General features: G+C 54.4%; 3 protein-coding genes across 7 annotated transcripts; all 3 read left to right on the forward strand.

The window, feature by feature from the left end:
• On the forward strand, window positions 1-5,215 carry Cd164l2 (CD164 molecule like 2). 5 transcript variants are annotated; one of them, XM_090333836.1, is made up of 7 exons: window positions 1-64; window positions 511-688; window positions 1,141-1,308; window positions 1,407-1,478; window positions 1,963-2,049; window positions 4,311-4,455; window positions 5,053-5,215. In XM_090333836.1, the coding sequence occupies exons 2-7, from the start codon at window positions 601-603 to the stop codon at window positions 5,075-5,077; spliced, it is 585 nt and encodes a 194-aa protein (XP_090189962.1). In that variant the 5' UTR covers window positions 1-64; window positions 511-600; the 3' UTR covers window positions 5,078-5,215. The 5 variants fall into 5 exon arrangements, with proteins under 5 accessions (XP_090189962.1, XP_090189961.1, XP_090189964.1 ...); XM_090333835.1 differs by having other exon boundaries at window positions 61-189; XM_090333838.1 differs by lacking the exon at window positions 1-64 and having other exon boundaries at window positions 481-688; window positions 1,963-2,007.
• A 1,949-nt stretch (window positions 5,216-7,164) lies between these two features.
• Fcn3 (ficolin 3) lies at window positions 7,165-12,411 on the forward strand. Its single transcript, XM_090333840.1, has 8 exons — window positions 7,165-7,950; window positions 8,177-8,272; window positions 8,574-8,609; window positions 8,850-8,882; window positions 9,104-9,231; window positions 10,890-11,019; window positions 11,125-11,259; window positions 12,070-12,411. The coding sequence occupies exons 1-8, from the start codon at window positions 7,779-7,781 to the stop codon at window positions 12,309-12,311; spliced, it is 972 nt and encodes a 323-aa protein (XP_090189966.1). The 5' UTR covers window positions 7,165-7,778; the 3' UTR covers window positions 12,312-12,411.
• A 2,374-nt stretch (window positions 12,412-14,785) lies between these two features.
• On the forward strand, window positions 14,786-27,991 carry Map3k6 (mitogen-activated protein kinase kinase kinase 6). The gene is given in 30 exon segments (XM_090335471.1): window positions 14,786-15,212; window positions 16,319-16,458; window positions 16,547-16,570; window positions 16,838-17,028; window positions 17,129-17,297; window positions 18,461-18,567; window positions 18,958-19,128; window positions 19,222-19,334; window positions 19,779-19,938; window positions 20,114-20,276; window positions 20,353-20,460; window positions 20,964-21,010; window positions 21,090-21,185; window positions 21,326-21,413; window positions 21,515-21,648; window positions 22,385-22,512; window positions 22,738-22,874; window positions 23,061-23,166; window positions 23,572-23,729; window positions 23,825-24,017; window positions 24,097-24,235; window positions 24,521-24,680; window positions 24,781-24,957; window positions 25,236-25,341; window positions 25,611-25,779; window positions 25,872-25,978; window positions 26,074-26,147; window positions 26,648-26,724; window positions 26,917-26,983; window positions 26,985-27,991. Coding segments are annotated over 30 exon segments (3,936 nt in total). The 5' UTR covers window positions 14,786-14,869; the 3' UTR covers window positions 27,069-27,991.
• The last annotated feature ends 7 nt before the right edge of the window (window positions 27,992-27,998 follow it).

Raw genomic sequence — 27,998 nt, forward strand, 5'->3', positions numbered from 1 at the left:
GACGACCATAGACAGGCCCCATTGACCTAGTAACGGCGTGTGCGCCCCACGACTTGGCCAGGTGGTGAGCTGAGGAGAAGGGAGGAGGAGCTAGGGGTGAAGCACCAGGAGCTCTGGGGGCGGCAGCCTTCACAGGGCCTGCTGGGGTGGGCTCCTTCTACCAGGCCCGGTCTGAGCCAAGCCTTGACGGTAACAGCGTGAATTCCCCTCTAATTCAGGCTCTTGCCAATAGCCGTCCACTACTCACTCACCTTTCCTAAGCCTCGGTTCCTTCCCCTGGGAAGCACGAGTGACCACAGCCTCTGCTTGGGCCTTTTAAGGAAGCTGCCCCTGGGGGCACCCGGTCCCTCGGCGGAGCCAGGTTCTGGCCACGCCCCTTTGTCCCAGCCACGCCCCCATTCGGACCCGCCCCACAGAATAGCCCGGCGGCCACGCCCCTCGCCGGCCACGCCCCGCCGGCCACGCCCCCGGCCGGCCACGCCCCCATCTGAGCGCGCCCGGCTTGTCCAGGTCTCCCTTTCACGAGCTCCGGAGAGCGAGTCCAGAAGGGACTCGCCGCACCAGCTGTCCGCCGACCCCCCGGTCCCCGTCCCCGCGCCCATGGCCACGCCGGGACCCCGAGCCTTGCGGGCTGCGCTGTGTGGTGGCTGCTGCTGCCTCCTCCTGTGTGCCCAGCTCGTGGTGGCTGGTAAGGCCGGGCCGGATCTGAGTAGGGGTCCGGGCAGGGGCAGGTAGAACTTGCCCCTCACTCAGCCCCAGCCTCCGGCGCAGTCTGGGCTTACGGGGGAGGGGGAGGGCGGAGGGAGGGAGCGAGCCCAAGGTGGGCAGGGCTCCAGGGGTGGGAGAAAGGGGCAGCGGCTGTGAGGAGCCCCGCGGGCCCCTGTGTAGTCTCCAGGTGGGGGGAGGCGTGGGGGAGCTTCACGTGCGTCGGGAGGTCGGGCGCCACACATTCCCGGGAACTTCGGCCGCATACAAAGGCGGTGAGGGAGGCTAGGCGAGCGTAACCCCGCGTTCGTGAAAGTTCCAGGTGTATGCCAAGGGTAAAATCCCTCCAAGGGTGGGGGCCTGTAGTGGGAGCAGGGGACTGCAGCTTGGCTTCCTGGAACTTTTCTCCTGCCACTCCCCCGCCCCCACTCCCAGGTAAAGGAGCTCGAGGCTTTGGGAGGGGAGCCCTGATCCGCCTCAACATCTGGCCAGCTGACCAAGGAGGCTGTGCACGGCTGGAGGCCTGTGAGCGATGCCTGGAGGGAGACAGAGCACACAACGTCTCGGGCTGCGTCTGGCAGCACTGTGGGCCAGAAGAGCCAGGTATAGAACTGAGTCCTCCCCAAGTCCAGGGGTCCCCCAGTTCTCAATTGTAGAACCTTCTTCTCCCTGAAAGTCTCACCTGCCCCTTCTTCCACCAGGACACTGTGTGGCCCAAGCTGAGGTGACCAAGGAAGGTTGCTCTGTCTACAACCACTCAGAGTCATGTCCAGGTAAGGAAGTTCCCACCACCTAATAAAGTTGCAGGGGAAAGCCTGAAGTCTCCCCAGGCGCAGCCTGTTTTCAAGACAAACTAGCTTCTCTGGAAGTGGACTGCACCCACAAACACTTGGGTTCCATTTCAATTCTGCCTTTAGCTCCCAAAGAAATCTCCCTTTACTTTTTGAACAGTTTCCTCATCTGTAAACTTGGTCCAGGTGTGTGCAGAGGGATGCAGGTCTTGGCACTTTCTCTAACGCATGGCTTGGGAGCTCAGAACGGAATAGAGGCTTCCTGGAGGCAGAGAAGGAGAGAGCTCAGCTGATGGGGGGTGGGGAGTGTGAAACTGGTGTGTGGGGGGGTGCTAAGGCTTAAAAGTATGTTGGGTATTGGGATCTGGACAGGGTCTGATCTGACTCAAAGCCTGAGCTTCTGGCCAGGGGCAGGGTCTTAGGTGGGTGGGGGGGCTGTGCTACTATGAATGTCCTCTCTTTTCAGCTGCCCACCATCACCCCACCTATGAACCGAAGACAAGCACCACAGGTTGGTACTGCCTGGGAGGTGCGTGGAAAACACGGGGTGTAGGTGAGGACAAAGTGGGGTCAAGCACTGCCATGCTCCCTAGCCTCAGCCCTTCCAGTTCTCCACATCTGTCCACACCTATAAGATGAGTTAGGCAAGCTCTGCCTCACAGAGCTGTGGTAAACATCCTATGGGACTGAGTAAGGCCTGCTTACTTCCATGTCTTCATGCCTTGGAAGTAAACCAGAAATGGCAGCTCCCATCCCTTTCCCAGCACCACTAGTTCTAGCCAAGAAGACCACTGAGGACCTGTCCTTAAAGTTGGGCGGGAGGAGGGGACTCCATTATTCCAGGACATGACTACATGCTGCAACCTGAGGGCCCACAGTGCAGATGCTCTGCAGAGCAAGGGCCAGAGCCCCGCCCTTTGCTTCCCACTGCCCCTCAGGACCTGGAGGTCACCAGACTTGGTCAGGATGGCTGAAAAGGCTCTTGGTTAATTAAAGCCAGAAACTGATCTCAGAGGCTGAATTATTGATGGCTCAGCTCCCTCGGCTCAAGCCCCAGATCTGCTGTATATGGCTCATTTCTTCTCTTTCTTCTCCTCCCAGCATGCTCCTCTGGGGCACCCTGAGCTGCAGCTGGACCATCCTTTACCCTCCATATGCTCAGACCCCCTTCTGCTTCCCATAGTCCCTGGGGAGTGGACCCCATTCCCAGCCCCATTCCCTGTCCACTGTCCCAGAATCATCGAACACCTACCAGGGCTGCCTTGCTCAGGACACCTGGCCCAGGACCTGAAATTGAATCCCTGATAGGAGTTAATGGTAACATAGCACAGCTGGGAGCCATCCAGGCCTACACTGGCAACTAGAGATTCCTAGGTAATATACTTGCAGGGACAGAGGGAAGGGTCAAGGGGACCTGGGAGTCCAGCTCTGTCCTACTGAGGAGGAGACTGGTCAAGTCTATGCTATCTTCTAGTCTCCATCCCATTCTGGGGGTGGTGACTCAGGGGCCTCCACCTTCCCCTTGTTTCCTCCCTTGGAGTAAGAAATCCAGGATTGGAATGGGATTTGTGGCCTAGTGGCCTCAGAGCTTTTCCCTAAGCACCATGCATCCTGCATCCCACCAGGGGAAGGGGAGGAAGCCTGTCACAGATTGAATCTCAGGGCTTCAGAAAAACCTGCAAATTGAGGGGCCAGGAGTTTGGTCTAGTGATAGAGTGCTTGCCTAGCATGCACCAAGACCCTGGTTGTGCTCACCTAGCATTCATGAAGCCCTGGTTTGATTCCTTAGTACCAGAAGTGGTGCTATGGCTCAAGTGGTAGGGCAGTGCTCTAGCCTGGAGAAAGCTCAAAGATAGTGCCCAGTCCCTGAGTTCAAGCCCCAGGCCTAACAAAGAAGAAGAGGAGGAAACTGACGCAGTGACTCATGCCTGTAATCCTAGCTACTCAGGAGGCTAAGATTTGAGGATTGCTGTTCAAAGGCAGCCCAGACACTAAAGTCTGTGAGACTCTTATCTCCAATTAATCACCAGAAAACCAGAAGTGATGCTGTGGCTCAAGGGATAGGGCAGTAGCCTTGAGCTGAAGAGCTCAGGGACAATGTCCAGGCCCCGAATTCAAGTCCCATGACAAGGAGAGGAAGAGGAAGAAAGAGGAGGAGGAGGAGGAGGAGGAGGAGGAGGAGGAGGAGGAGGACTCTTAAACATTAACAAGAACAACAACTCCAGGCTTAAGAGGCCTGAGAAGGGACCACATCATCTCATTTGGGGTCAGAATCCTGAGACCCTCAGCTGACAGAAGGTCTGGATGCCTGACTTGTGGGTCCACCCTTCCCCTATTGGACTAATGACGGGCAGATAGGCTGGAGAAGAGCTCTGATGCTATCTAGTCCCACTCAGCCCATTGGGGGCCCATGTGATCAGGAGACCCAGAGTGGGTGTGCATGCCATGAAACAGCTGAGGGACAGGGCCAGGACTGGCCAAGGCCCGCCCCTCTAGCACCATCCCTTCCACCAGGTACTTTCCCTTAGCTTTTGTGCTCAAAGCTGGCCGGCGTCCACTTGAGCCACAGCTCCACTTCTGGCTTTTTGCTAGTTAATTGGAAATAAGAGTCTCATGAACGTCGCTGCTTAGGCTGGATTCAAGCCATGATACTCAGATCTCAGCCTCCTTAGTAGCTGATCTGGATAAGCCTGGTAGTCTGGGTCCTGTGTTGAGGCTTGGCATCTCTAGGCTTCCTATACCAGTTTTAAGGATGATGCTGGGATCCCGGACCCATGTGGCCGGCTGTGACCTCTGCCCTTCCTCACCCTGCAGGCAGCCCAGCGGTCCCTGAAGACCATGGCCCTGGCTTTGATGGAGCCAGCTTCATCGGGGGTGTGGTGCTGGTGCTGAGCCTGCAGGCAGTGGCCTTCTTCGTGATACGCTTCCTCAAGGCCAAGGACAGCACTTACCAGACGTTGTGAGTACCTGGCGAGCAGCTCCCTTCGCCACCTCCTCCTCACTGGGGAACTATCTTTCCCTGGACCAACTAAAGGGAAGATGACTTTCTCCCAGCATCCCCCGTGTGAGCCACGCCCCTTCTTTCTCCTCTAGTTCAGGCTGGCCCCCTTGTCTGGGAGCCCGCTCCCCATCTGCCTTTTGTTCCCTCATGCTGCCAGCAGGGAGGAGAACCAGTAGGTGCCAGCCCGGGCGGGTCCTCGGCCACAGACTGGGGCTGTGTGTACAGTGTGCTTTCCTCAGAGGAGGGAGGGTGTGTGTCCTGTGTGCTGTGAGATGGGAGGCATAGCTGGCATCCAAGTGTTTGCTCTTCTAGCTGCACCTGCTCTCTGGGAAGTGGGGTGTCCTTGCCTGCCTGTGGAGGCCCCTCCCTAAATGTCTTTTCTGTCTGGCCTCCACAGAATCTGACCCTCATGGGTCTGGATACCACCCTAAAGGACACAAAGGCTGCCCTCTCGGCTGCCTTGTGGGCACTGGGGTGGGAAAAACTCTGGCCACCAGTTCCTAGCCCCTGCGGGCATCAGGCACAGAGCAGGCTGTGCCTGAACATCCCCTCCAGTCCTGGGCCAGGCATCTGCAGCTGAGAACACCCCTCAACCACCTCATGTCTCCTCCGTTGTCTCTTCTGGACATCCAGACTGGTACCTGGGGGCAGTGCTACCTCTTCCCACCAACCCAGCCTGGACAGTCTGCCCCCCAATAAACAGTCTGTTTGCACTCTGTGCTTCCCGTCCTGTGTGCCAGGCTGTATGTGCATTGGGCGGGTAAGCGCATAGCCATGGCCTTCTCCTGGACTGAAATTCTTCCCAACACTGTGGCTGTCTCCCGGCAAGAGATTTCCAAGCCAAGGGTGACAGTTTACACCTGTAATCTCAGCATTGGAGAGCCTGAAGCAGAACAATTGAGAGTTGGAGGCAGCCAGGGCTACATAGCAAGGCTTTGTCTAGAAAGGAAATGAAAACAGGGACAGGAATATGGCTGGGTGGTAGAGTGCCTGCCTAGCAAGCACAAAGCCCAGAGTTCAAACCCCAGTCCCACATCCACATCGTTCTGTGGACTCCCCTCCTTGAGCTTTACATGCACCCTGTGGCTTGTCCAGATGGTCGTCATTGGTCTGCCCAGCTGATTACTAATGGTGGTGTCATTTCTGGGTGGACTCTCTGGCAGACTTTGGCACACTCGTGAAGGCTTTGGGAAGGACAGATTGCTAGGACTGGAATTTCAGAATGCCTCAAGGGAATCTCTTTCAGAGATCCATGGAGGAGTAGGGAAATTTTTTTTTCCTGCCATAATTAGAGCATCATTCTTGGATCATCCCAAATTACCATACAGGCAGGAGGCTGCAGGCAACCAACAAGAAGCATACAAGAAATAATACGTATTTGTGGTCTTCACGTGACCCATAGGCTGGACGTGTTCTATATCTGTTAGGCTTCCAGCTTAGCAGGTACCTCAGTCCTGTTCACCCACTAGGTCTAGCATAGGAGGGTTTATTGAATGAATAAGAGATTACACCCAGGCTGAGAAGGTAGCTTAGTGTTAGAGTGCTTGCCTAGCATACATGAACACCTGGGTTCAGTTCCTCAGTACCACATAAATAGAAAAAGCCAGAAGTAGCGTTATGGCTCAAGTGATATAGTGCTAGCCTTGAGCAAAAGAAGCTCAGGGACAGTGCCCAGGACCTGAGTTCAAGCCCCAGGTCTGGCAAGAGAGAGAGAGGGGAGAGGAAGAGGGAGAGGGGGAGGGAGAGGTCACACTTTTTCTTTCTTCTATCACCTGATGTTCTGCTCATGCTCAGTTCTGACCTCACAGACAGACCATGGCTATCTGAGACCCCCCCCATATGGACCACCCACTCAATGGACCTATGTTAGCAGGGTTTTGCTTTGGTTTTTTTTTTTTTTTTTGCCATTCCTGGGGCTTGAACTTAGGGCCCGGGTACTGTCCTTGGGCTTTCTTCAAGGCTGGTGCTCTACCATTTGAGCCAGAGAGCCACTTCTGGCTTTTTCTGTGCATATGGTACTGAGGAATCCAACCAGGGTCTTGGTGCATGCTAGGCAAGCACTCTACCACTAGGCCATGCTCCCGGCCCAATTTGCAGGTTTTTCTGAAGCCCTGAGATTCAATCTGCAACATACTTCCTCCCTTCCCCTAGTGGGATGCAGGATGCATGCTGCTTAAGGAAAAGCTCTGGGCATATAAGTGCCAGAGACAGCAAAATCAGGTCCCATGTCCTGTCTCTGGGCTCCAGGTTTTCTCCTTTATTCATGTATTGGAGCTCCTGGATAGGACACTGGACCTCACCCATGCTGAGCACCACTGCGCAATGGAACCTCCTCCCCAGCCACTTAACAGATGTTTTGCACATTTGTTGTTGTTGTTTGGGGTGTGGGTGGGTGGGTACTGGCGAGTGAACTCAGGGCTTCACTGATGCTTATTGGGCACCTGCTCTGCACAGATCTATAGCCCACAGCCAGTAATAAGGACATAAAGGGACAGGGTACATAAAGGTCAAAGGTGGCTACAAACCACTCAATGTGGCATTAGTGAAGTAGGACCACCACAAAGGACACCAGTGGTCGATGTTATTTTGTTTGTATCAGTACAGTGGGCTTGAACTCAGGGCTTCAGTGCTGTCCCTTAGCTTTTTCCCCTCAAGCCTGGCATTCTACCATTTGATCTACAGCTTCACTCCCAGCTTTCTGGTGGTTTATTGGAAGTAGACTTCCCTGGCTGGGCTGTCTTGGAACCATGAGCCTCAGATTTCCACCTCTAGAGTGGCTAGGATTACAGGTGTAAATCATGAGTACCTAACTTCTGATATTCACTACTAAGAATATTGACAAGGTGGGGCTGGGAGTTTGGCCAAGTGGTAGAGGGCTTATCTAACATGCATGAAGAACCGGGTTCAATTCCTCAGTACTACATACATAGAAAAGCCAGAAGTGGGGTTGTGGCTCAAGTGGTAGAGCAATAGCCTTGAGGAAAGCCCAAGAACAGTGCTTAGGCCCTGAGTTCAAGCCCCATGACTGGCAAAAAAAAAAAAAAAGAATATTGACAAGGTCCAAGAAGGACCAGAATAGTGAGACAGCCTTTGGGCACGACCTTCATAGCCAAGTGGAACTTTCCAGAAGAGGCTAGAACTCCGGATGGAAGGACCACAAGATCTAAGGTTCAAAGGTGAGAGAATCTAAATAATTCTATCTTGGATGGACAGGAAGGGACAAGGCCAGCTCTCTCTGTATTCAAGATGGCTCTTCCTGGGTGGGGTGTCCTGGGGAGTCAATGGGAGGAAGTTTTGCTTACATCTTCCCACTGGCCTGGTATTATATAAGCTTGCACCCTCCCTCTGCTGGCCCCAGCAAGATGGACTTACAGTGGACCCCATTCTGCTTATTGCTCCTCTTATTTGGGGGGCCTGCCTATCTAAAGACTCAGGACCACCTCAGCTGTCCAGGTAGGGGCCTAAGGAATTCTCCTCCCCAACCCCTTTCATCCCCTCCCACTCCAAGGAGCAGGATTACAATGCAAATACATGCAAATTGCACAGAAATAGTGCAAAACCTTGCCAACTCAGGAGCAAGCATCCTGACAGCTGGAATCTGGGAGCTAGAAAGAGCACGAAGAGGGTGTCCCGGAGAGACACAGATCCATGGTGCCCAAGACCCCACATCTCCTTGCAGAGCCCAAGCAGCTGGAAGCCAGCAAAGTTGTTGTCCTGCCCAGCTGTCCAGGAGCCCCAGGAAGTCCTGGGGAGAAGGGAGCTCCAGGACCTCAAGGTAGGAGATGCTGGGGAGTTGGCAGAACCCTTAGAGTAATGAGGGAGGGAGGCTGGGTGTCACAGAAAAGGGCAGCGCCCTCCTTTAGACTAGGCTCCAGATTGGGAAGTGCCCAGCATCCTAAGATCTGCCAGGTCAGTGGCATGGTTCCCATTTTCCTGAGAAGAGTAAGGTACACAAGGAGGAGAAATTGTTTGCTCTCAGTCATAGAACCAGAAAAGGGGGAAGATAGAGTTGGGATCTTAGAGCTTCCACCTCCATTTAGTCGGGGTCCTGAGCATGTCTGCCTCTGGGATTTCAGGACCACCTGGTTCACCAGGCAAGATGGGGCCCAAAGGTGAGTCTGTGAGTATGTGGAGCTGCCACCTCCCCTGCTTTCTTCCCTCTGTCCCCAGACCAGAGGAGAGTGTGGGATGCCTATATGGCTGCTGTGAGCAATCAGCTATGACCCCTCTCTCCTGGGGGTGGAAGGCTGGGACACGTGGGGCGAGTGTGGAGAAGGACCTGGCTCACCACACTGGCAGTTCTTGGGCGTTCTCTAAGGGGTGCTCAGAGCTCTTCCCCCTCCACCCTGCAGGAGATCCAGTGAGCCTGCTCCGGTGTCAAGAAGGTGAGATGCTTTCTTCACCGCCAGCAACTTGGAATCAGGCAGAGCTGGGGTATTGGTGGGCTCCCTAGAGTCCATGTTCCTCTCAGCCTCCCTAGGGCCCCAACTCCAGAAGTTCAAAGGGGCTAAGAGGGCGCCTGGCTCCTACATTGGTTCCAGAGACTGGGTGGAAGGGTTTGGGTAGTAACTTAGTGGTTCCCCTCAATCTATCTCCCCTTTCCCAGGTCCTAAAAGCTGTCAGGAGCTGCTGAGCCATGGTGTCACCCTGAGTGGCTGGTACCATGTATGCCTACCAGAGGGCAGAGCCCTCCCAGTCTATTGCGACATGGACACTGCAGGAGGTGGCTGGTTGGTGAGTGAAAAGGCCAGGCTCAGGTGTCACTTCTCCCCTTGACCCCTAGGGGGAGCCAGGGCCTACTGGTGCAAGGCACTAGTTACAGGAATTCTCTGGCAAATGTTGGTGGAGCTCCTGCAGTCTGAAGAAGTCTGAGGAGGCTTCCCAGAGAGGGTGGCATTTGAAAGGAACTTAAAGACTGTAGAAGCTTTTTTTTTTTTTTTTCCAGTCCTGGGGCTTGAACTCAGGGCTAGCGTTCTACCATTTGAGCCACAGTACTACTTCCAGCTTTTCCTGTATATGTGGTACTGAAAAATCAAACCCAGGGCTTCGTGTATGCTAGATAAGCACTCTACCTTTAGGCCATGCTGCTGGCTCTAGAAGCATTTTCCAGGTAGAAGAAAAGATAAACTCAGAGGGGACTAGAAGAGGGACAAGGAGCACCATGTGAATATGCTGAGAAGACATTAAATGATTGGCTGAGAAGTGTGGAGGGCAACAGAGCCATTGAAGAGTTCTAAGCAGGAGAGGGACGGAGTCAGTCGTGTTTCAGAAACATGGTTCAAGGGCCTGGTGCTTGGCCTAGTGGTGGAGTGCTTGCCTGGTATGCACAAAGATCAGGGTTCGATTCTTTAGTACCACATACATAGAAAAATGCTAGAAGTGGTGCTGTGACTCAAGTGGCAGAGCTTAGCCTTGAGAAAGTCCAAGGACAGTGCTCATGCTCTGAGTTCAAGCCCAGGGACTGGCGAAGAAGGAGGGGGAGGAGGAGTGATTCAAGGCCTGTTGGCATTGGTGCATGCCTATAATCCTAGCTACTTAGGAGACTGAGATCTGAGAATTGAGGTTCAAAGCCAGACCAAGCAGGAAAGTCTATGAGACTCTTACCTCCAATTAACCACCCGAAAACTGGAAGTGGCAAAGTGATTCAAAATGGTAGAATGCTAGCCTTGAGTGAAAAAGCTCAGGTACAGCATGCAGACCCCATGACTGACCAAAAAAACCAAAGATTCATGCACTAAGCTACACCATAAAAGGGCACCGAGCCCAGCTTCTTTTTATCATAGTAAATTAATGCAGGTTATTTTGAGTCTGGCTTTCAGCAAGACCGGCCATTTCCCTAGGGTAGGGACAATGTTTCTACCATTTCAGATTCCTCAGAGACCTGCAAAATTTAGGCATGAGGTTGATTATCAGCAAAAGTTAGTAAAGGGCGCTGTGTGGGTAGCTCACACCTGTAATCCTAGTTACTCAGTGGGATGAGATCTGAGGATCTTGTTTCAAAGTCAGGCCAGACAGGAAAGTCTGCAGGACTCTTATCTCCAATTATCCCTCAATCTGTTACCCCTTTCCCAGGCCTTAGAAGCTTCCAGAATTTGCTGAGCCAGGATGAGGTAGTTTCAACTGTTGGTCAAATGGTAGAACACTAGTCTCTTGGAGCAAAAAAAAGCTAAGGGACAGCACCCTGACCATGAGTTCAAGTCCCAGTACAATAACAACAATAATAACAACAAAAGGTTAATAAGAGGATTGAGTTTATAATTATTCTCAAACCAACCTTACTAGTTGGAATCATAGCCTCCAACCCAAAAAGGAGGGAAAAGTCTGGCCACTCCTCTCCTCCACCCAGCCTCTGCTCTGCCTCACACCCCGTGCCTGCCTACTGCATTTCCCAGGTGTTCCAGAGACGACAAGATGGTTCTGTGGATTTCTTTCGCTCTTGGTCCTCTTACAAAGCAGGTTTCGGGAACCAGGCATCTGAGTTCTGGCTGGGGAATGAGAATCTGTACCAAGTCACCTTGCAGGGTGAGTTCTGGGCAACGAGGCTGGGTATGAAGTGTGAGATCTGCCTCCCTGAACCCCCACCTTGGGGTCTAAGGAGTCCTCCATCCCAGCCTCCCCTCTACGCAGGTACCTGGCAGCTTCGGGTGGAGCTGGAAGACTACAGCGGGAACCACACTTTCGCCCACTATTCGGCCTTCCGCCTCCTCGGGGAGGCAGACCACTACCAGCTGGTGCTAGGCGGCTTCTTAGGGGGCACCGCAGGTGAGTGGGCTCAAAATGGGGCCCCCGGGAGAAAGGGAACAGGGGACAGAGGCTGGTTTCCTCTTCCCCTCCCCCCAGAACTTCCACTGCCTCCACAGATGAGCCAACTTAACTTCTTCCCTTCTATGGGGCTCAGTTTTGTCATCTGAGAAATGGCAGGCCAGAGACAGGATGGCACAGAGGAAAAGAATGAGGGCTCTGGATGTGAACCACTCTGACATTCACATGCTATGTGATCTTGGTAAACATCTTCCCTGTCACAGCTTCAGTTTTCTTCTCTCAAAAACAACAAAAATGTGGCCAGGCACGGTGGCCCAGATTTCAAGCCCCACGACTGACAAAAAATAAAAAAAAAAAAAACATGTGCAGAGACAGACAGATGCTCTGTTGCTTGTCCATAGTTTCTGCTTTGGGAGGAAAACTAGAAATCTTTCAGAGAAACAACCTGGTGATGGAGAGGTGTAAGAGGGGAGGAGTGTTACACAGAGACACCAGTGAGACTCCCTTTCCTGCCTAGGCACTGAAGAGGATGCAACAGCTCTCCCTGCAGAGTTTCTCAGGCTACTAATCAGGGCTGAGGAGAGACAGAGGAAAGTGAGGGAAGTTGAGATTGTGGAGGGGATAAGGCTGGGGAAAGAGCTGGTACCCTGGGGCAAGCTGGTCCTGAGTTCAAGTCCTCACTGAAACTATTATCTATGAGACCTAATGTTTGTTCACCTCAGAGTTGATAAGAGGCTACAGTTGGGGCATTATCTCCAAAGATGCCAACATAGCATGGGACACTAAGATACCTTTATCCTCTCTGTGCAGGGGATTCTCTGAGCTTCCACAATGGTAAGTCCTTTACCACCTACGACGCTGACCATGACCTAAGCGGGGGCAACTGTGCGGTGACTGTCCATGGTGCCTGGTGGTACTCTTCCTGTTACCGCTCCAACCTCAATGGACGCTACGCCATGTCTGAAGCCACCGCCCACAAGTATGGCATTGACTGGGCCTCAGGCCGAGGCGTGGGCCACCCCTACCGTAGGGTTCGGATGATGCTTCGCTAGGCAACCTAGGAAAAAATACCCTTCTCTTTGTTGTACAGATTCTGGAACCTTAACCACTTCCCCATTACTACCGTGTCCACATTTTAAAGTAAAGAATTTTAACCCCTGTGTGGCTTTTAGTATTCTTTGAGTTACTGGAGAAAGCCCTATAGGCAGAGGGATATATGTTTAAGTTCCATTTTAAAAAGAATTTTTTGCTAGTCCTGAGGCTTGGACTTAAGGCCTGGACATTGTTCTTGATCTTTTTCAAGGCTAGCACTCTACAACTTGATCCACAGCACCCCTTATGGCTTTTTCTTTGTATGTGGTACCAAGGAATCGAACCCCAGAGCTTCATGCAGGCTAGGCAAGTACTCTATCACAAGGTCACACTCCAGACACTCAGAAAGAATTTTTTTTTTTTGGTCAGCCATGGGGCTTGAATTCTGGGACTGGGTGCTGTCCCTGAGCTCTTCAGCTCAAGGACACTGCCACTTGAGCCACAGCACCACTTCCAGCTTTCTGGTGAATAAGTGGAGATAGGAGTCTTTTGTGCCTTGGCTGGCTTTGAACTGTGATCCTCAGATCTCAGCCTCCCAAGCAGCTAGGATTACAGGCTTGAGCCACCAGCACCTGGTATTAAAAAGAATTTCATATTCACTTATTTTGTGCCTGTACTGGGACTTGAACTCAGGACCTAGATGCTATCCTTGATCATTTTTGTTCAAGGCTGATGCTCTGCCACATGAGACACAGCTTCACTTCCAGCTTTTTTGGGTGGTAAGTGAAGATAAGAGTCTCTTAGATTCATCTGTCCAGACTGGCTTTGAGCCAGTATACTCAGATCTCAGGCTCCTGAATAGCTCAGATTACAGCTGGAGCCAGTGACGATTGAGCAGTACTAGCAAACCATTTTGTAGTGGGAATTGTAGTGTTCTCACCTTCTCTGTTTCCTTGCTGACTCTGGTATGCTGTTTTCTACCTCACCTGGGTTATAGGTCATGTTCTTGCCCCTTACTACTACTACTTTCTTTCTTTCTTTTCTTTCTTTTTGACAGTCATGGGGCTTGAACTCAGGCCTGAGCACCATCCTTGGGCTTTCTCAAGGCTAGAGATCTACCACTTGAGCCACAGCACTATTTCCAGCTTTTTTTTTTTTTAATATATATATGGTGCCAAGGGATTGTACCTGGGTCTTTGTGCATGCTAGGCCAAACTCCCAGCCCCATTACTGCTTCTTTTCTGTCCCATGAGAAGTTGACTTGAACCAAGTGCTTGTGGCTCATGCCTGCAATCCTAGCTCCTCAGGAGGCTGGGATCTGAGGATAGCAGTTTAAGGCCATCCCCTCTTCTTCTCCCCCCCCAAAGTCAATGAGACTATTATCTCCAGTTAACCAATAGAAAATCAGAAATGACTCTGGCTCAAAGTAGTATAGCGCTAGCCTTGAACAAGAGATCTCAGCATCCAGGCTCTGAGTTCAGGCCCCATAACTGACCCAAAAAATGCTGACTTGAACCAGGGATCAAACCAAGATTAGACACTTTTTACCACCATGGGGCAAAAGGACACTGACTAGCATGTATTGAACATTTTAGTTCTCCAAAGCCACAGCAGAAATAAGCAGATAAACAGGACTTGAGGGGATCCTATTCTGAACTGTAGCTGACTGGCCATGGACAAATAACCTAACCTAAGTACTCCGAGTTCCTGGTTTTGGGGTCTGCTGAGATTTACAAGAGAATTCCTACTAGAAAGAGATTCTTGGGACACTGAGGCTGGGACATCCTTAGCCTACAGGGCTAGAGTGGGGGTTGTCCTCCAAATAGTAGGTGGTGTTTACAGTGTTTCTCAGATTTCAGGGTTATGTTCTGGACACAGGTCATAGGTCGGCAGGGCCCAGGTGGGATTCTGGACAAAATAATCGGGTACCAGGCAAGCCCCACTTCTGGGTGAGGGCCTCTGCTCACGGTGTTCTGAGGTCCAGTTCGTTCGGGAGACGCCGGCAGGGCAGGGCCCGGCTCATTCCCCAGCCCTGGCCTGGGCACCCATCCGACAGAGCATCGGCAGCGGGCAGTTCCCAGTGGCGTGCACAGGGGCACCAGCTGTTCCGGAAGAGGCCATCGTCAGAGGTTCTGGCGGGAGAGGAGGGAGGGCGAGGCTGAGTCCGCAGCCGCAGGGGAGCGGCGCGGCCCGGGGCCGAGGGTGGAGCTTTCCCACTTCGGGAAAGGGCTGGGCCCGGCCTACTCAGGAGGGCAGGACCGAGCCGCTGCCGGCTCCCCAGACAAGTTGGGGCGGCAGATTCCGCCGGCCGGGTCCCTGGCTTCCCGGCGACTCTCGAGCCTCAGATCACCGGTACCCCAGGCCCTAGAGGCACACTCGCGGGCTTCCGAGCCTCAGGACCTCGCACATCGGTGCTCAGATTGTTTTGCTTTTTCTGGATTTCTGGAACGGGACGTCCGGTCGGCATCCGGATCCCCGGACCTCAGAAGGGATTCCCAGGTCTGCACTTGATCCCTGGATCCGCCACCGCCCCAGTCTCCGGCTCTGCTCCGGGATCCTCGCGCCGAGGCGTCCTCGCATGGAGGGGCCGAGCCCCCCGGCCGGGACCTTGGAGCGCGCGGGCAGTTGTTGGCAGGACCCGCTGGCCGAGGCGCTGAGCCGGGGCCGGCCGCTGGCTGCGTCCCCGGGCCGGGGCTGCGCGCGGAGCCGGCCGCTCAGCGTGGTCTATGTGTTGACCCGCGAGCCGCAGCCCGAGGTGGAACCTGGGGCAGGAGCTGAGGTGGAGCCGCTGCCCCTGCGCTGCCTGCGCGAGGCCTGTGCGCAGCTCCAGGGGCCCCGGCCGGCGCCTCGGCTTCACAGCCTGCCTTTCGGAACCCTGGCTCTGGGCGACACCGCCGCGCTCGACTCCTTCTACAACGCGGGTAGGCGTCGGGGGCGGGGCTGGCGCCGGGGGCGGGGCGCGAGGCGGGGCGGGGCGCGGGTGGGTGGGGCCGGATCCCCGAGCGAGGGGCTGGGGCTCGGTTGAAGTCAAAAGACTGGAGAGGGGGCTGTGCAGTGCGCACGATCGGGGGTTCTAGGCTTGGCTCTGGGGCTCAGGGTGGGGATCTGAACACCCGCCCCTGGGGGGCGGTGCCGAGGGAGGGGCGGGGCTTAGGGGTTCGGGGCGTGGCTAAGAAAGGAAGGCGTGTGGTTCTCTGATGGGGCTGGAACACGCGTTGGTTTAGGGCGAAGCCCGCCAGCCGAGGTTGGAGGGGCCGTCCCTGTAGAGCTGGGGTTTAGTGATCCTGGCATTACTACACCCAAGGATCGGGGCTAGAGAGGCGGGGAGCGAAGCGCAGAGACCCCCCGGGACGATCTCCCTCCCCCCATCTCAGGAAATTCAGCTTCAGAGGAACGGGGTGGGGCGGTCTGGGAGGGTCACCCCTCCCTCCCGCCAACTCGGACGCCCCGCCTCCGCTCCTTATTTGTTCACAAGTCCGGGAACCCGTGTTTCCTGGATGCACAAGAAATTACTGCCTAAAAATGACGTTTGACGTGACCACGAGGACACCGAGAGACATAGCCTAGAATGGACTCAGATCACATCTATGCTGACTCACAGAGGCGCTTAGCAGAGCTTGTCACACAAAGATGCAATTAGACACAGTACAATGTACAGGTACATTGTGAGGACGGGTGCAGCCCGCTTTCTGTGATTGCACAACTGCTGCTATCCACACAGCCATGGAACAAGGTCTGTGTTTGATCACAGCCTGACTCGAAATCATGGTGCTCACAGACTCTGCACAGGAGAGTCAGGGCCGCGAGTCTGAGTCAGTTCCTCTTCCGCACACCCCACACCACCAAGACCACCATCATCTCTCCCTCCCGCTGTGAAGTGCTGGATAGCCCTAAAATGGGGAAACAGGCCCAGAGCAGAACTGGACCTGGCTGGAGTTGCACAGCAAGGCAGGTGGAGCCAGGCTGCACATCCAGGCTTCTTCCCCTGGGCTTCAGGGCTCAGAGCGGGTTACCCCTGTACCCACAGATGTGGTGGTGCTGGAGGTGAGCAGCTCCCTGGCACAGCCGTCCCTGTTCTACCACCTCGGTGTGCGTGAGAGCTTCAGCATGACCAACAACGTACTCCTCTGCACCCAAGCAGACCTCCCTGACCTGCAGGCCCTTCGAGTAGGTGGCCAAGTGGCTGGTGGGGACAGGAAAGGGTTGGGGTGAGGCCTACCTAGAACATTAACATCTCACTGTCTTCCTTCTGCAGGAGGATGTTTTCCAGAAAAATTCGGTGAGCAGAATCCATTTCTCATTCCTGTGTGCCCTTTGACCTCTGTTTTGACTGTGACCTCCACTAATATTCTTGGCCTCCTCAGTTTCCTCTGACTTCTTAAGGCTCTATGACATTCATGTAACCCTCAGTTCTCTGCACCCCACCTTTGCTGAAGTGTAGCCCTTTTCTGTTATTCCAGTCCTTCCTGGCACTGACCTCTGACCCTGTCCTGCTCCTCTCTAACCCTGAGATGACCTCTCCCAACTCTTGCTTCCCTCCCACCAGGATTGCATTGGCAGCTACACATTGATCCCCTATGTGGTGACGGCCTCCGGACGGGTGCTGTGTGGTGACGCAGGCCTTCTGAGGGGCATGGCTGATGGACTGGTACAGGCTGGGGCGGGCACTGAGGCTCTGCTCACACCACTGGTAGGCCGGTTTGCCCGCCTATTGGAGGCCACACCAACGGACTCTTGGTAATAAGGGCCTACTGGGAAGAGACTGATGGGGGTAGAGTGGGTGGGGGCTGAAGAACAGACCCACCATTTTCTTTCCCTCCCCTGGCCTGGACATCAGTGGCTATTTCCGGGAGACCATTCGGCAGAATATCCGGCAGGCCCGGGAGCGGTTCAGTGGGCAGCAGCTGAGGCAGGAGCTGGCTCGCCTGCAGAGGAGACTGGACAGCGTGGAATTGCTAACCCCTGACATCATCATGAACCTGTTGCTGTCTTACCGTGATGTGCAGGTGAGCAGCATTGTTGGTGACAGGCTAGGCCATTTGCTCACCGCTAGCTTTAAGCAAATTATCTAACCTCTCTGGGCCTCGGTTTCTTTATCTGCAGTAGGGAACGAGGAATCATTGCCTTCCAGCACAGGTGTTAGATTGCAGTTCCTTTCTTTTTTTTCTTTTTTTAACTATATATATATGTATATGTATATATGTATATATTTTATTGTCGGGATAATATATAGAGGGGTTACAGTTACATTCGTCAGGTAGTAGGCGCATTACTTCTAGCACATTGATACCCTTCTCATGTTTTTGTCCCCATTTCCCTTCCCCACCCCCTCCCAATCATCTTGTTTTCCCCATTCCTTTTCCTACTTCAAATAAATAAATGTATATACAAATACCAGGTAACTCTTTCCTTCTTTCTTGTATTCTTTCCTTCCTTCCTTTTTTTTTTTTTTTGCCAGTCCTGGGCATGAGCTCAGGACTTGAGCACTGTCCTTGGACTTTCTCAAGGCTAGCACTCTACCACCTAAGCCTTTGCAGCACTTCCAGCTTTTTGCTATGTATGTGGGGTACCGAGGAATCAAACCTGGGTCTTTGTGCATGCTAGGCAAGCACTCTACCACTAGGCCAAACTTCCGGCCTTTTTTGATGCCAGTATTAGGACTTGAATTCTGGGCCTTCCAACCAATTTCGCTTGGCTTTGTGTGTATGGGGCAGGGGGCAGTCCTGGGGCTTGAATTTAGAGCATAGACACTGTCCCTAACGTTCTTTTGCTCAAAACTAGTGGTCTACCACTGAGTCACAGCTCTACTTCCGACGTGTGTGTGTATGTCTGTGTGTGATTTTTGGAGATTTGAGTCTTGTGGACTTTCCTGCCCAGACTGGCTTCTAACTGCACATCTTGGATCTGAGCTCCTGAGTGGCTGAGATTACAGGTGTAAAGCATTGGCACCTGGCTGCTTGGCTTTTTTTTCCCCCAACGCTGATGCTCTACCATTTCAGTCACTTCTCTGCGTAGTTGTGAGGTAGGGAACCAGGGGCATTGGGGCGCACAGTGGATTCTCCTCGGAAGGTGTGGTGCACTGGGCCTGGCAGAGGTGTGCAGTCTGGCAGGAATCCTGTTCTAGGATTCCTCCAGGTTGAGGCCTCCTCGTGCTGGTTCCCTCACACAGGACTACTCGGCCATCATTGAGCTGGTGGAGACTCTGCAGGCCTTGCCCACCTATGATGTGGCCGAGCAGCACAATGTCTGCTTCCACTACACATTTGCCCTCAACAGGTGAGTGTGGAGCAAGGCTGAGCGAGACCCACAGGGACCTCCGAGGCCCAGGGCCCTGCTGTCTGGGATCACTGCACTTCAAGAAATTTGCTGACCTGGGATCTGACCCAATGTCCCTTTTGCTCTGGGTTACTGCTAGCTGGCAGGGCTAAGCAGGGTGGTGCCAGCTTCAGTATGGTCACTGCTGCACAGTGTGAGTCACTGCAGCCTAGAAGCAGTTACGACATCACTACCCTACATCACTACTGACCCAGAGGCCAGCGTTGACCAGGGTCAATACCATCTGGGGGTCAATGTCAGAACCCTAGAAAGGCCCTGCTCTTGGGGGTCCTTAGACTGACCAGGTGAAAGCCATCAGGATGCTCTTCAGTGCATTTCCCCCGTCCTTAGGAGGAATAGGCCCGGGGACCGGGAGAGAGCACTGGCTGTGCTGCTGCCGCTGGTCCAGTGTGAGGGCCCTGTGGCGCCTGATCTGTACTGCATGTGCGGGCGCGTCTACAAGGACATGTTCTTCAGCTCCGGATTCCAGGATGTCAGACATCTGGAGCAGGCCTATCATTGGTAAGGGGCACAGGAGAGTGGACAGAGGAGCTGAGCCAGTGGGGTAAGGGGTGGGGCTTACGTGGGTGCCCGCCCACTCTGTTCTACCCCCAGGTATCGCAAGGCCTTCGATCTGGAGCCCAGCTTACATTCTGGCATCAATGCAGCCGTGCTCCTCATCGCAGCTGGGCAACACTTTGAGGATTCTGAGGAGCTGCAGTTGATAGGTGAGCCAGCGCCCCCTAATTCCTGGCCAAGGCCCACAAGAACCTGGAGAGAGGCAGGAGCTAAGGCTGAGTTCATCCAGTTTTGCAATGGCTCACTCATACTCATAAAGAACTGCTCCTTTTGCCTGTCCTGGGCCCTCAGGAGACCTTGAGCCACAGCCGTTGCCCCACCTCCACTTGTGTTCATGCCACACTGACTCTGCATCCGTCGTGTTCCAGCCCTTTCCTGTCTGTACTTAGTGGTACAGGCGTTTGAACTCAAGGCTTTATGCTTCCTAAGCATGTGTTCTGCCCCTTGAGCCATACTCCCACCCACCTGTGCCCTTGCCACACCCATATCTGTATCCCTGGCCACACTCAGGCCCTCACAAATAACGTGACCCACCCTCGGGCCTTGCCTACCCTGGCACTTGTGCTCACTGGAGCCATGCCTCTGTCCCTCAGGCATGAAGCTGGGCTGCCTGCTGGCCCGAAAAGGCTGTGTGGAGAAGATGCAGTATTACTGGGATGTAGGTTTCTACCTGGGAGCCCAGATCCTTGCCAATGACCCCACCCAGGTTGTGCTAGCTGCGGAGCAGCTGTATAAGCTCAATGCCCCCATATGGTAAGTGGGCCCTTCCACATTCCCCGTCTGGGCTGTTGGCTCCTGCACCCATGCCCCTGGCACTTTGGCCGGAACCCCAAACCTGAATGTCCACTGCACCCCATGCTCACATCCTAGTGACATCCAGCCTGGCAGTGCCAGCTGGGTTGAGCTGAGGACCAGGTGGTACCTACAGGTACCTGGTGTCAGTGATGGAAACCTTCCTGCTCTACCAGCACTTCAGACCCGCCCCAGAGCCCTCGGGGGGACCCCTGCTGCATGCTCACTTCTGGCTCCACTTCTTGCTGCAGTCCAGCCAGCCTTTCCAGAGAGACGCTCCCCACGAGGACCCGTGCCTGGTGAGGCCTGTGGTAGGGAAGACCTAAGAAAGGGGTCAGCCTTTTCTCACCGATCTTCCTTCCCCACCACTCCCAGGTGCTGGTTCTGGAACTGAACAAAGTACTGCTGCCTGCAAGGCTTGAGGTTCAGGGAACTGACCCCGTGACGGCAGTGACCCTGAGTCTGCTGGAGCCAGAGACCCAGGTAAACTGCGCTGCTACATCTTCCTCTGGGCTTTCCTCCCACCTCCAAGCCTTTCCATCCCAGCACCCTTTCCCAAGACCCCTTTCTTTTCTCCTTCTCCTCCTCCTCCTTTTCTTCCTCCTCCTTCCTGTGTGTGTGTGAGAGAGACAGACAGACACAAATACAGAGAGACATACAGAGAGAGAGAGAGAGAGACAGAGAGAGGGAGACAGAGAGAGACAGAGAGATAGAGGGGGGGCGGGGGAGAAAGAGAGAGCATATCAATACCAGAGCTTGAACTCAGGACCTGGGTACTGTCCCTTAAGTTTTTTGCTCAAGGCGAGCACTCTACCACTTAAGCCACAGCTCCTCTTCTGGTATTTTGCTTGTTAATGGGAGATTAGAATCTCACAGACTTCGTGCCTTGGTTAGCTTCCAACCCCAGTCCTCAGATCTCTGCCTCCTGAATGGCAAAGATTATAAGCAGGAGCCAGTGCCCAGCTAAGCCTGCTTTCTTCTCACAGGATACCTCCACCTGGACCTTCCCAGTGGCCTCCATTTGTGGTGTCAGGTGAGAGGCAGGACCTTCGGGCTGGCTGCGCCACTGCCCCAAGGCAGAGGCTCACTGGTCTCCACCCACCTTTCCCCAGCGTCTCCAAGCGGGACGAGCGCTGCTGCTTCCTCTATGCACCTCCTCCTGCCCAGGACGTCCAGTTGTGCTTTCCCAGCGTGGAGCGCTGCCAGTGGTATGTGGGCCCTTCAGGGCTGGGAGACCTGGTGGGGAAGGGGGTGCTTGGGGGAAATGAGAGAAAGGGAGGGCTAGCATCCCCTGGGGTGGGTGCCTATCCAAGATGCCCCTCTTCACTGCCTGACCTCCATCCCTCAGGTTCTGCAGTCTGATTCAGGCCTTGGTGACAAATCCAGATTCTACAGCCCGCGTGGAGGAGGTGGTGGGTGCAGGGGAGGTGCTGGAGGTAAGGAGGGGGAAGGGGCTCAGGGGGGTTCAGGGGGGCTGGAAGAGGGCGAAGAAGAGGGCTCTGGGCCCTGCTGATCCCCTCTGTCCCTCACCCTGTAGTTTGATTATGAATACTCGGAGACCGGGGAGCGGCTGGTGCTGGGCAAGGGCACATATGGGGTGGTGTACGCAGGACGGGATCGGCACACCAAAGTACGAATCGCCATCAAGGAGATTCCAGAACGGGACAGCAGGTTGGTGTGTTGGGCCATGTGGATTCAGGGCTCAAGAGGGTGGGTGTCGTCAGCAGACCCAGTGGGCGGGGCCTAAGACAGATTCCTAATGGTCAGAGGTTGAAAGCTGGGGACGTCCCAGCTAGACCCATGGTTGTGACCTGGGCCCATGGGCCTGACAGTATGGCTGTGGTGGGTGGGGCTATAGGGAAGGGTCAGAGAGGGGTTTGTGGTCCCAGGGTGGGTGTAGGATTAGGGGAAGCATCTCTGCCCAAATCTCTGTGTGTGTGTGTGTGTGTGTGTGTGTGTGTGTGTATGTGTGTGTCTGAGTGTTGGTCCTGGGGCTTGACCACAGGGCCTGGACACTTACCCTGAGCTTCTTTGATGGAAGCTAGCACTCTATCACTTGAGCCATAGCATCACTTCCAGACTTTTCTGTTTATGTGGTACTGAGCAATTGAACCCAGGGTTTCATGCATACTAGGCAAGCACTCTACCACTAAGCCACATCCCCAGTGCCCCCCCTCCTTAGTTTTTTTTTTTTTTTTTTGCTCAAGGCTCTACCACTTGAGCCACAGCTCCATTTACTTCGGGCTTTTTGTTGGTTAACTAAAGATACAATTTTTACAGACTTTCCTGCCCAGGCTGACTTTGAACTGGGATCCTGAGATCTCAATCTTCTGAGTAGCTAGGATTACTGGGGTGAGCAACTCATACCCAGTCCGAATCATCCTCTCTCTCTCTCCTACCTCCCCAGGTTCTCTCAGCCCCTGCATGAAGAGATTGCTCTCCACAAACGTCTGCGCCATAAGAACATTGTACGCTACCTGGGCTCAGCCAGCCAGGGTGGATACCTGAAGATCTTCATGGAAGAAGTGCCTGGAGGTGGAATGGGAGAGAAACCTGGGGTGTGGGGCTGAGGAATGGCGCCAAGCGGGGGTGGAGAACCCTGGGGCGGAGAATGAGCCCTGGCGTGTGTGGGTGGTGTCTCCCAGAATTAGCTGACTGAGTGTGGTTAGTGATGTGTCTGGGTGTGTCAGGGCTTCGGAGCAGAAAAATGTGGATGGAGTCAGTGGATTCCAAGAATGAGCCTGGACTGTATCTGCCCAGGTAGCCTGTCCTCCTTGCTGCGGTCAGTGTGGGGCCCTCTGAAGGACAACGAGAGTACTATTAGCTTCTACACCCGTCAGATCTTGCAGGGACTCAGCTACCTGCATGACAACCGCATTGTGCACAGAGACATCAAGGTCAGCTGAGTGACTGGCCCAGCTAGTCAGCTAGAGGAAGGGGGGACATCTCTGTGGAATGGCAGGGAAAGGAGTTGATAGAGGCCTGGCCAAGCTGGGATTCCCCAAGTGATGGAGCCCCTGGATAGAGGCCTCTGTCAAAGGCCAGCCTAGTGGCCCACAAAGTACCACATCCATTCCAATCAGGGTGACAATGTACTCATCAACACCTTCAGTGGGCTGCTCAAGATTTCTGATTTTGGCACCTCCAAGCGGCTGGCAGGCATCACACCATGCACCGAGACCTTCACAGGTAGTGGGGATACAGAACTCTGGGAGACTCTCGGGACAGGGGGTTTCTCTTAGGCATGGAGTTATAGTTCTAATGCAGGTGATTGAGACAGCAGGAACCTAGAGTGGGAACGTGGCTAACTGATGAAATGGAATCCATTACCTATAATGGACGCCTTGTGTTGACTCAAGCCAAAGTGGCTAAAGTGGCGACCCGTGATGTGATGGAATCCGTGGAGGCAATGCAGTGTAACCATAGTGATGGAGCCTTGGGAAATGATAGAGCCTAGAGGAGCACAGGTGTTTGATTACCAAAGTAGGCAATTGATAATAAGCTCTGTAGGGTTGCAAGCAGCCAGCGGGTGATGGCGGCTCCCCACTCCTGAGCTAAAGCCCAGATGGGCAATGCTGTCTGCTCCTGTCCTAGGGACTCTACAGTACATGGCCCCAGAAATCATTGACCAGGGCCCACGAGGATATGGGAAGGCAGCTGACATCTGGTCACTGGGCTGCACTGTGATTGAGATGGCCACGGGTCACCCTCCCTTCCATGAGCTGGGGAGTCCTCAGGCTGCCATGTTCCAGGTGAGATCCTCATGGCGATTAGATGGGTCCAGACTTAGCCTTGGACATCTGCAGTCTTGACTCTTCCCTTCCCTTCCCGTCTCTCCTCTCCCCAGGTGGGCATGTACAAGGTACATCCACCAATGCCCAGTTCTCTATCAGCTGAGGCCCAAGCCTTTCTCCTCCGAACTTTTGAGCCAGACCCCTGTGTCCGAGCCAGTGCCCAAGCACTGCTAGAGGATCCCTTCCTGCAGCCGGGGAAGAGGAGCCGCAGTCCAGGCTCCCCTCGCCACACACCCCGGCCGTCAGGTGCTGTGGAGGGAAGTGTGTTCCAACAGGGGCAGGGTTGCTGTGCAGGCCAGGGGCTGACAACTTTTCCCTCCCTCAGATGCTCCTCCCGCTGGTCTCATATCTTCAGCTGATTTGGCTACCCAGTCCCAGACATTCCCAAGGCCTCAGGCACCTTCTCAGCACCCACCCAGCCCCCCGAAGCGCTGCCTCAGTTATGGAGACACCAGCCAGCTACGGTGAGATCTGCAGTGGGTTTCCTTTGCTTGGTTTTGCGGGGGGGGCAGGGGGAACCCTCCTTGGGAGCCCAGACACCTTGACTACTTACAAGGTTGGCATCTGGTACTTCCCTGCTTTCCCCCAGCCACCTTAAGTGTGCTTACTGCCCTCACCTCCAGCCTGGGTTGAACCTTGTTACTCCTGGGAGGCAGACATCAAAGTAAAAGAGCCAGATTCAAATCCTAAGTGACATGTGGCTGGAGGGTGTTGTTTGCCCTCCATCAGCTGCTTCCCGTTCCGCCCAGGGTGCCTGAAGAGCCTGGAGCTGAGGAGCCCACGTCTCCCGAGGAGAGCTCAGGGCTGAGCCTGCTGCACCAGGAGAGCAAGCGCCGGGCCATGCTGGCAGCAGTCCTGGGACAGGAGCTGCCCACGCTGGCGGAGAATCTATGCCAGGAGCAGGAGCAGGTGGTGGAGCAGGGACCAGAGGGCTGCTCCCTCTCTCCACCCACCAGTATCTCTCTAGGCCCATGAGGGAACACCCACGAATCATCCCTCTTTTTCTTAGGGTTCCCATCTGAGCAGGAATCACGTGGAACAGCTGCTGCGCTGCCTTGGGGCGCACATCCACACCCCCAACCGCCGCCAGCTGGCCCAGGAACTTGGGGTGCTGCAAGCACAGTTGCGAGCCCAGGGCCTTGGGCCTACACTTCTCCACGGGCCGCTCTTTGCCTTCCCGGACATGGTGAGGACGCAGCTGCCCGGGGATAGGGCTGCGGGGTGATGGCAGGGTTCTATCATCCTTGTGCTAGAAATGTGCACAGACTTGATAATCCAGGACACCCCGTCTCCTCTGTGAAGAAGAAGCATGTCTGGCCAGTCCTAGCAGCCCAGCCCCTCCCTTGACCCCAAGCCCGCCCACCTCACTTGCTTCAGGCAGAACGCTTTCTAGATCTTTCTGAAGCAAGGCCCACTTCTGGCTGAGGCTGGGCAGTCGCTGCCACACCCTCTCTCGCTGCCCAGGTGAAGCAGATTCTCCGCAGGCGCCAGATCCGCCCACACTGGATGTTCGTGCTGGACTCGCTGCTCAGCCGGGCCGTGCGGGCCGCCCTGGCCATGCTGGACTCAGGTAAGTTGGGCTGGCTGGAGTCCATCCACCTACGCATGGTGGGGCTGTGGCGCTTCGGGCCGTGGAGAACACGGAATGGAGAGGGGAGGAGCATGGCTTGGCTAGAGCTTGTGGGAAAGTGACTTCTATTAACCTCTCAGGCTGGCCCTGTTGGGTCACTGCCAGAGCCCAGCGTCTTTCCCACCCCCTAAACTGTCCTCACCACTAGTACCTAGGGGGTCTTAAACCAGCATCTCGCCCCGCCTGATTTCTCCCCACTGGATGGGCAGAGGTAGAGAAGAAGGCAGTCTCTTCGAGGTCAGAGGAGTTAAGTAAGGGAGAAGCCCAGCAGAGGAAGCAGGACTCCCCAATTCCACCCAGCCGGCTCCCCACTGAAGCCAAGCAGGAGCCCCCAGCTCTGCTAGTGCAGCTGGGTCTCTTGCGAACCGAGACAAGCAGGTAAGGTCCCCAGGAAGCATCTAGAACGTCTGCATGTTCTTTAACATGCTCGCTCCTCCACTTGACTCCACTGTACTCCTGCCCTCCAACAGACTGCGAGAAATCCTGGAGGAAAAGGAGCGAGAATGCCAGGCCCTGCTGCACGGGGCACTGCAGCGGGTGAATGCGGAGACTGGCACCTACACACTGGAGCGCCCCGGTGAGCAGACCTGGCCGAGGGGCGCTGGGCGGATGTGAGATCGCCGCTAGCAAGAGGCACTTCAGACACCGCAGGCCCATCTGACTTCTTGACAGCCTCTCTCCCCCCAGATCAGGGCCTGGTGCAGTGGCTACAGGAGCTACATGTGGACTCAGGCACCATCCAAACAGTGAGAACATATACACTGGCCACCCCTGACCCCCACCACCCAACACCCCATCTCTGTCCATCGTTTTTTTTTGGGGGGGCGGCGTGTCAGTCATGGGGTTTGAACTCAGTGCCTGGGTGCTGTCCTTGAGCTCTTTTGCTCAAGGCTAACACTCTACCACTTTCAGCCTGTTGCTCCACTTCTGGTCTTCTGATGGTTAATTGAAGATGAGTCTTAAGGACTTTCCTTCTCAGGCTGGCTTTGAACCACAGTTCTCAGATCGCAGCCTCCTAAGTAGCTAGGATTATATGTGTGAGCCTCCAGCTCCCAGCTCAGCTCTTCCCTCTCTTCCCACAGCTGCAGAGGGAAACTGGAAGGGCTCCCTTTCTGCACCCCTGCCATTGTCTAGCTGGGTTAAATGGATCTGCCATAGCGTTTTGGTAGTAGAAGTGCATGTATCTCTGACTCTATCTTTTTGTAAACTTATTTCTCCATTTCTGTGGGTCGCGGTCTACAACCAGCTACTGAACCACAGCTTCACCCTACATGCTCTGCTCAATTGTGCCACGCGAGATGACCTCCTCTACACCCATATCAGGTATATCCCGGGTCCCCCCAGGAAGGCACCATGCACAGGCCTCATGATAGCCAGATCTGGACGAGCCCTCCCCTCCCCAGCTGCAAGCCCACCTAAGTTCACCCAGAGCCTGTACAGACAGGACCGCATTGGGCTATCAAAGAAAGCCTGGGCCTTCTTCTGACTGAGCCACATTGATTCCACTCTCCCCAGGGGAGGAATGGTATGCCGAATCTGGAGAGCCATCTTGGCACAGAGAACAGGATCCACGCTGGTTACCACAGGGCCCCAGGAAGCTGAATGAAGACAACAGAGGCAGGAAAGATCCACAGACAGAGGAATTGAGAAACACAAGCAACCTCTGACATACCTGCTTTGCTGTCCATGGGCAACTACAAGCCAGGCTGGTGGAGCCAGGGCAGTGCCCTGGTATCAGTGTGTGCGGTGGGGACAGGTCATACCAAACATGACCAAAGACTTTTTTTTCTTTTGCTGTTGGCAACTGAACTCAGGCCCTGGAGCTGGCTAAGCCAGCATTCCACCAATAAGCTAAAACTCCAATCCCCAAACTAAAATCCAAACTCTTTTTGTGTGCACATGCAATGCTGGGAATTGAACTTAGGTATTCTACCACTTGTGTCATAGCCTCAAACCCTTTTTTTTTTTTTTTTGCCAGTCCTGGGCTTGAGCTCAGGGCCTAACCACTGTCTTTGGACTTTCTCAAGGTTAGAGCTCTACCACTTGAACCTCAGCACCACTTCCAGCTTTTTTCTGTGTATGTGGTACCGAGGAATCAAACCCGGGTCTTCGTGCATGCTAGGCAAGTACTCTACCACTAGGCCAAACTCCCGGCCCAACCCTTTTTTTTTTAAGATAGGGTTTCACTGCTAATTGTGTGTGTGTGTGTGTGTGTGTGTGTGTGTGTGTGTGTGTGTGTGCATGTGTGCTAGTTCAGGAGCTTGAACTCAGGGCTTGAGTGCTGTCCCTGAGTTTTTATGCTCAAGGCTAGTGCTTTACCACCTGAGCCACTGCTCTGCTTCTGGCTTTTTGGTGGTCAATTGAAGATAAGAGTCTCGTGGACTCCCAGGCTGGCTTTGAACCATGATCCTCAGGTCTCAGCCTCGAGTAGCTATGATCATAAAAAAGTGTGAGTGCCTGGCCAAAGACAAACTTCTAGTCAGGAAATGGCTGGCTTTCCCTGCTTTTACCAGGCCTTGAATTCCGGAATTTCTCCCAAGTATCTGGGATTATAGGTGCCCACCCCATGCCCAACCTTCCCAAAGGCTATTAAACAG

Source organism: Megascapheus bottae, chromosome 6 (genome assembly GCF_031878675.1).
Source record: "Megascapheus bottae isolate mThoBot1 chromosome 6, mThoBot2.hap1, whole genome shotgun sequence".
Taxonomy (NCBI): domain Eukaryota; kingdom Metazoa; phylum Chordata; class Mammalia; order Rodentia; family Geomyidae; genus Megascapheus; species Megascapheus bottae.

Bases quoted from the DNA above. Each gene is read 5' to 3' on its own strand.
- Cd164l2 (XM_090333836.1), top strand. From the start codon at position 601: ATGGCCACGCCGGGACCCCGAGCCTTGCGGGCTGCGCTGTGTGGTGGC. The intron at 1,309-1,406 runs GTATAGAACTGA...TTCTTCCACCAG, and splicing joins CTGTGGGCCAGAAGAGCCAG to GACACTGTGTGGCCCAAGCT. The intron at 2,050-4,310 runs GTGAGGACAAAG...CTCACCCTGCAG, and splicing joins GTGGAAAACACGGGGTGTAG to GCAGCCCAGCGGTCCCTGAA.
- Fcn3 (XM_090333840.1), top strand. From the start codon at position 7,779: ATGGGAGGAAGTTTTGCTTACATCTTCCCACTGGCCTGGTATTATATA. The intron at 8,273-8,573 runs GTAGGAGATGCT...CTGGGATTTCAG, and splicing joins GGGAGCTCCAGGACCTCAAG to GACCACCTGGTTCACCAGGC. The intron at 11,020-11,124 runs GTGAGTTCTGGG...CCCTCTACGCAG, and splicing joins GTACCAAGTCACCTTGCAGG to GTACCTGGCAGCTTCGGGTG.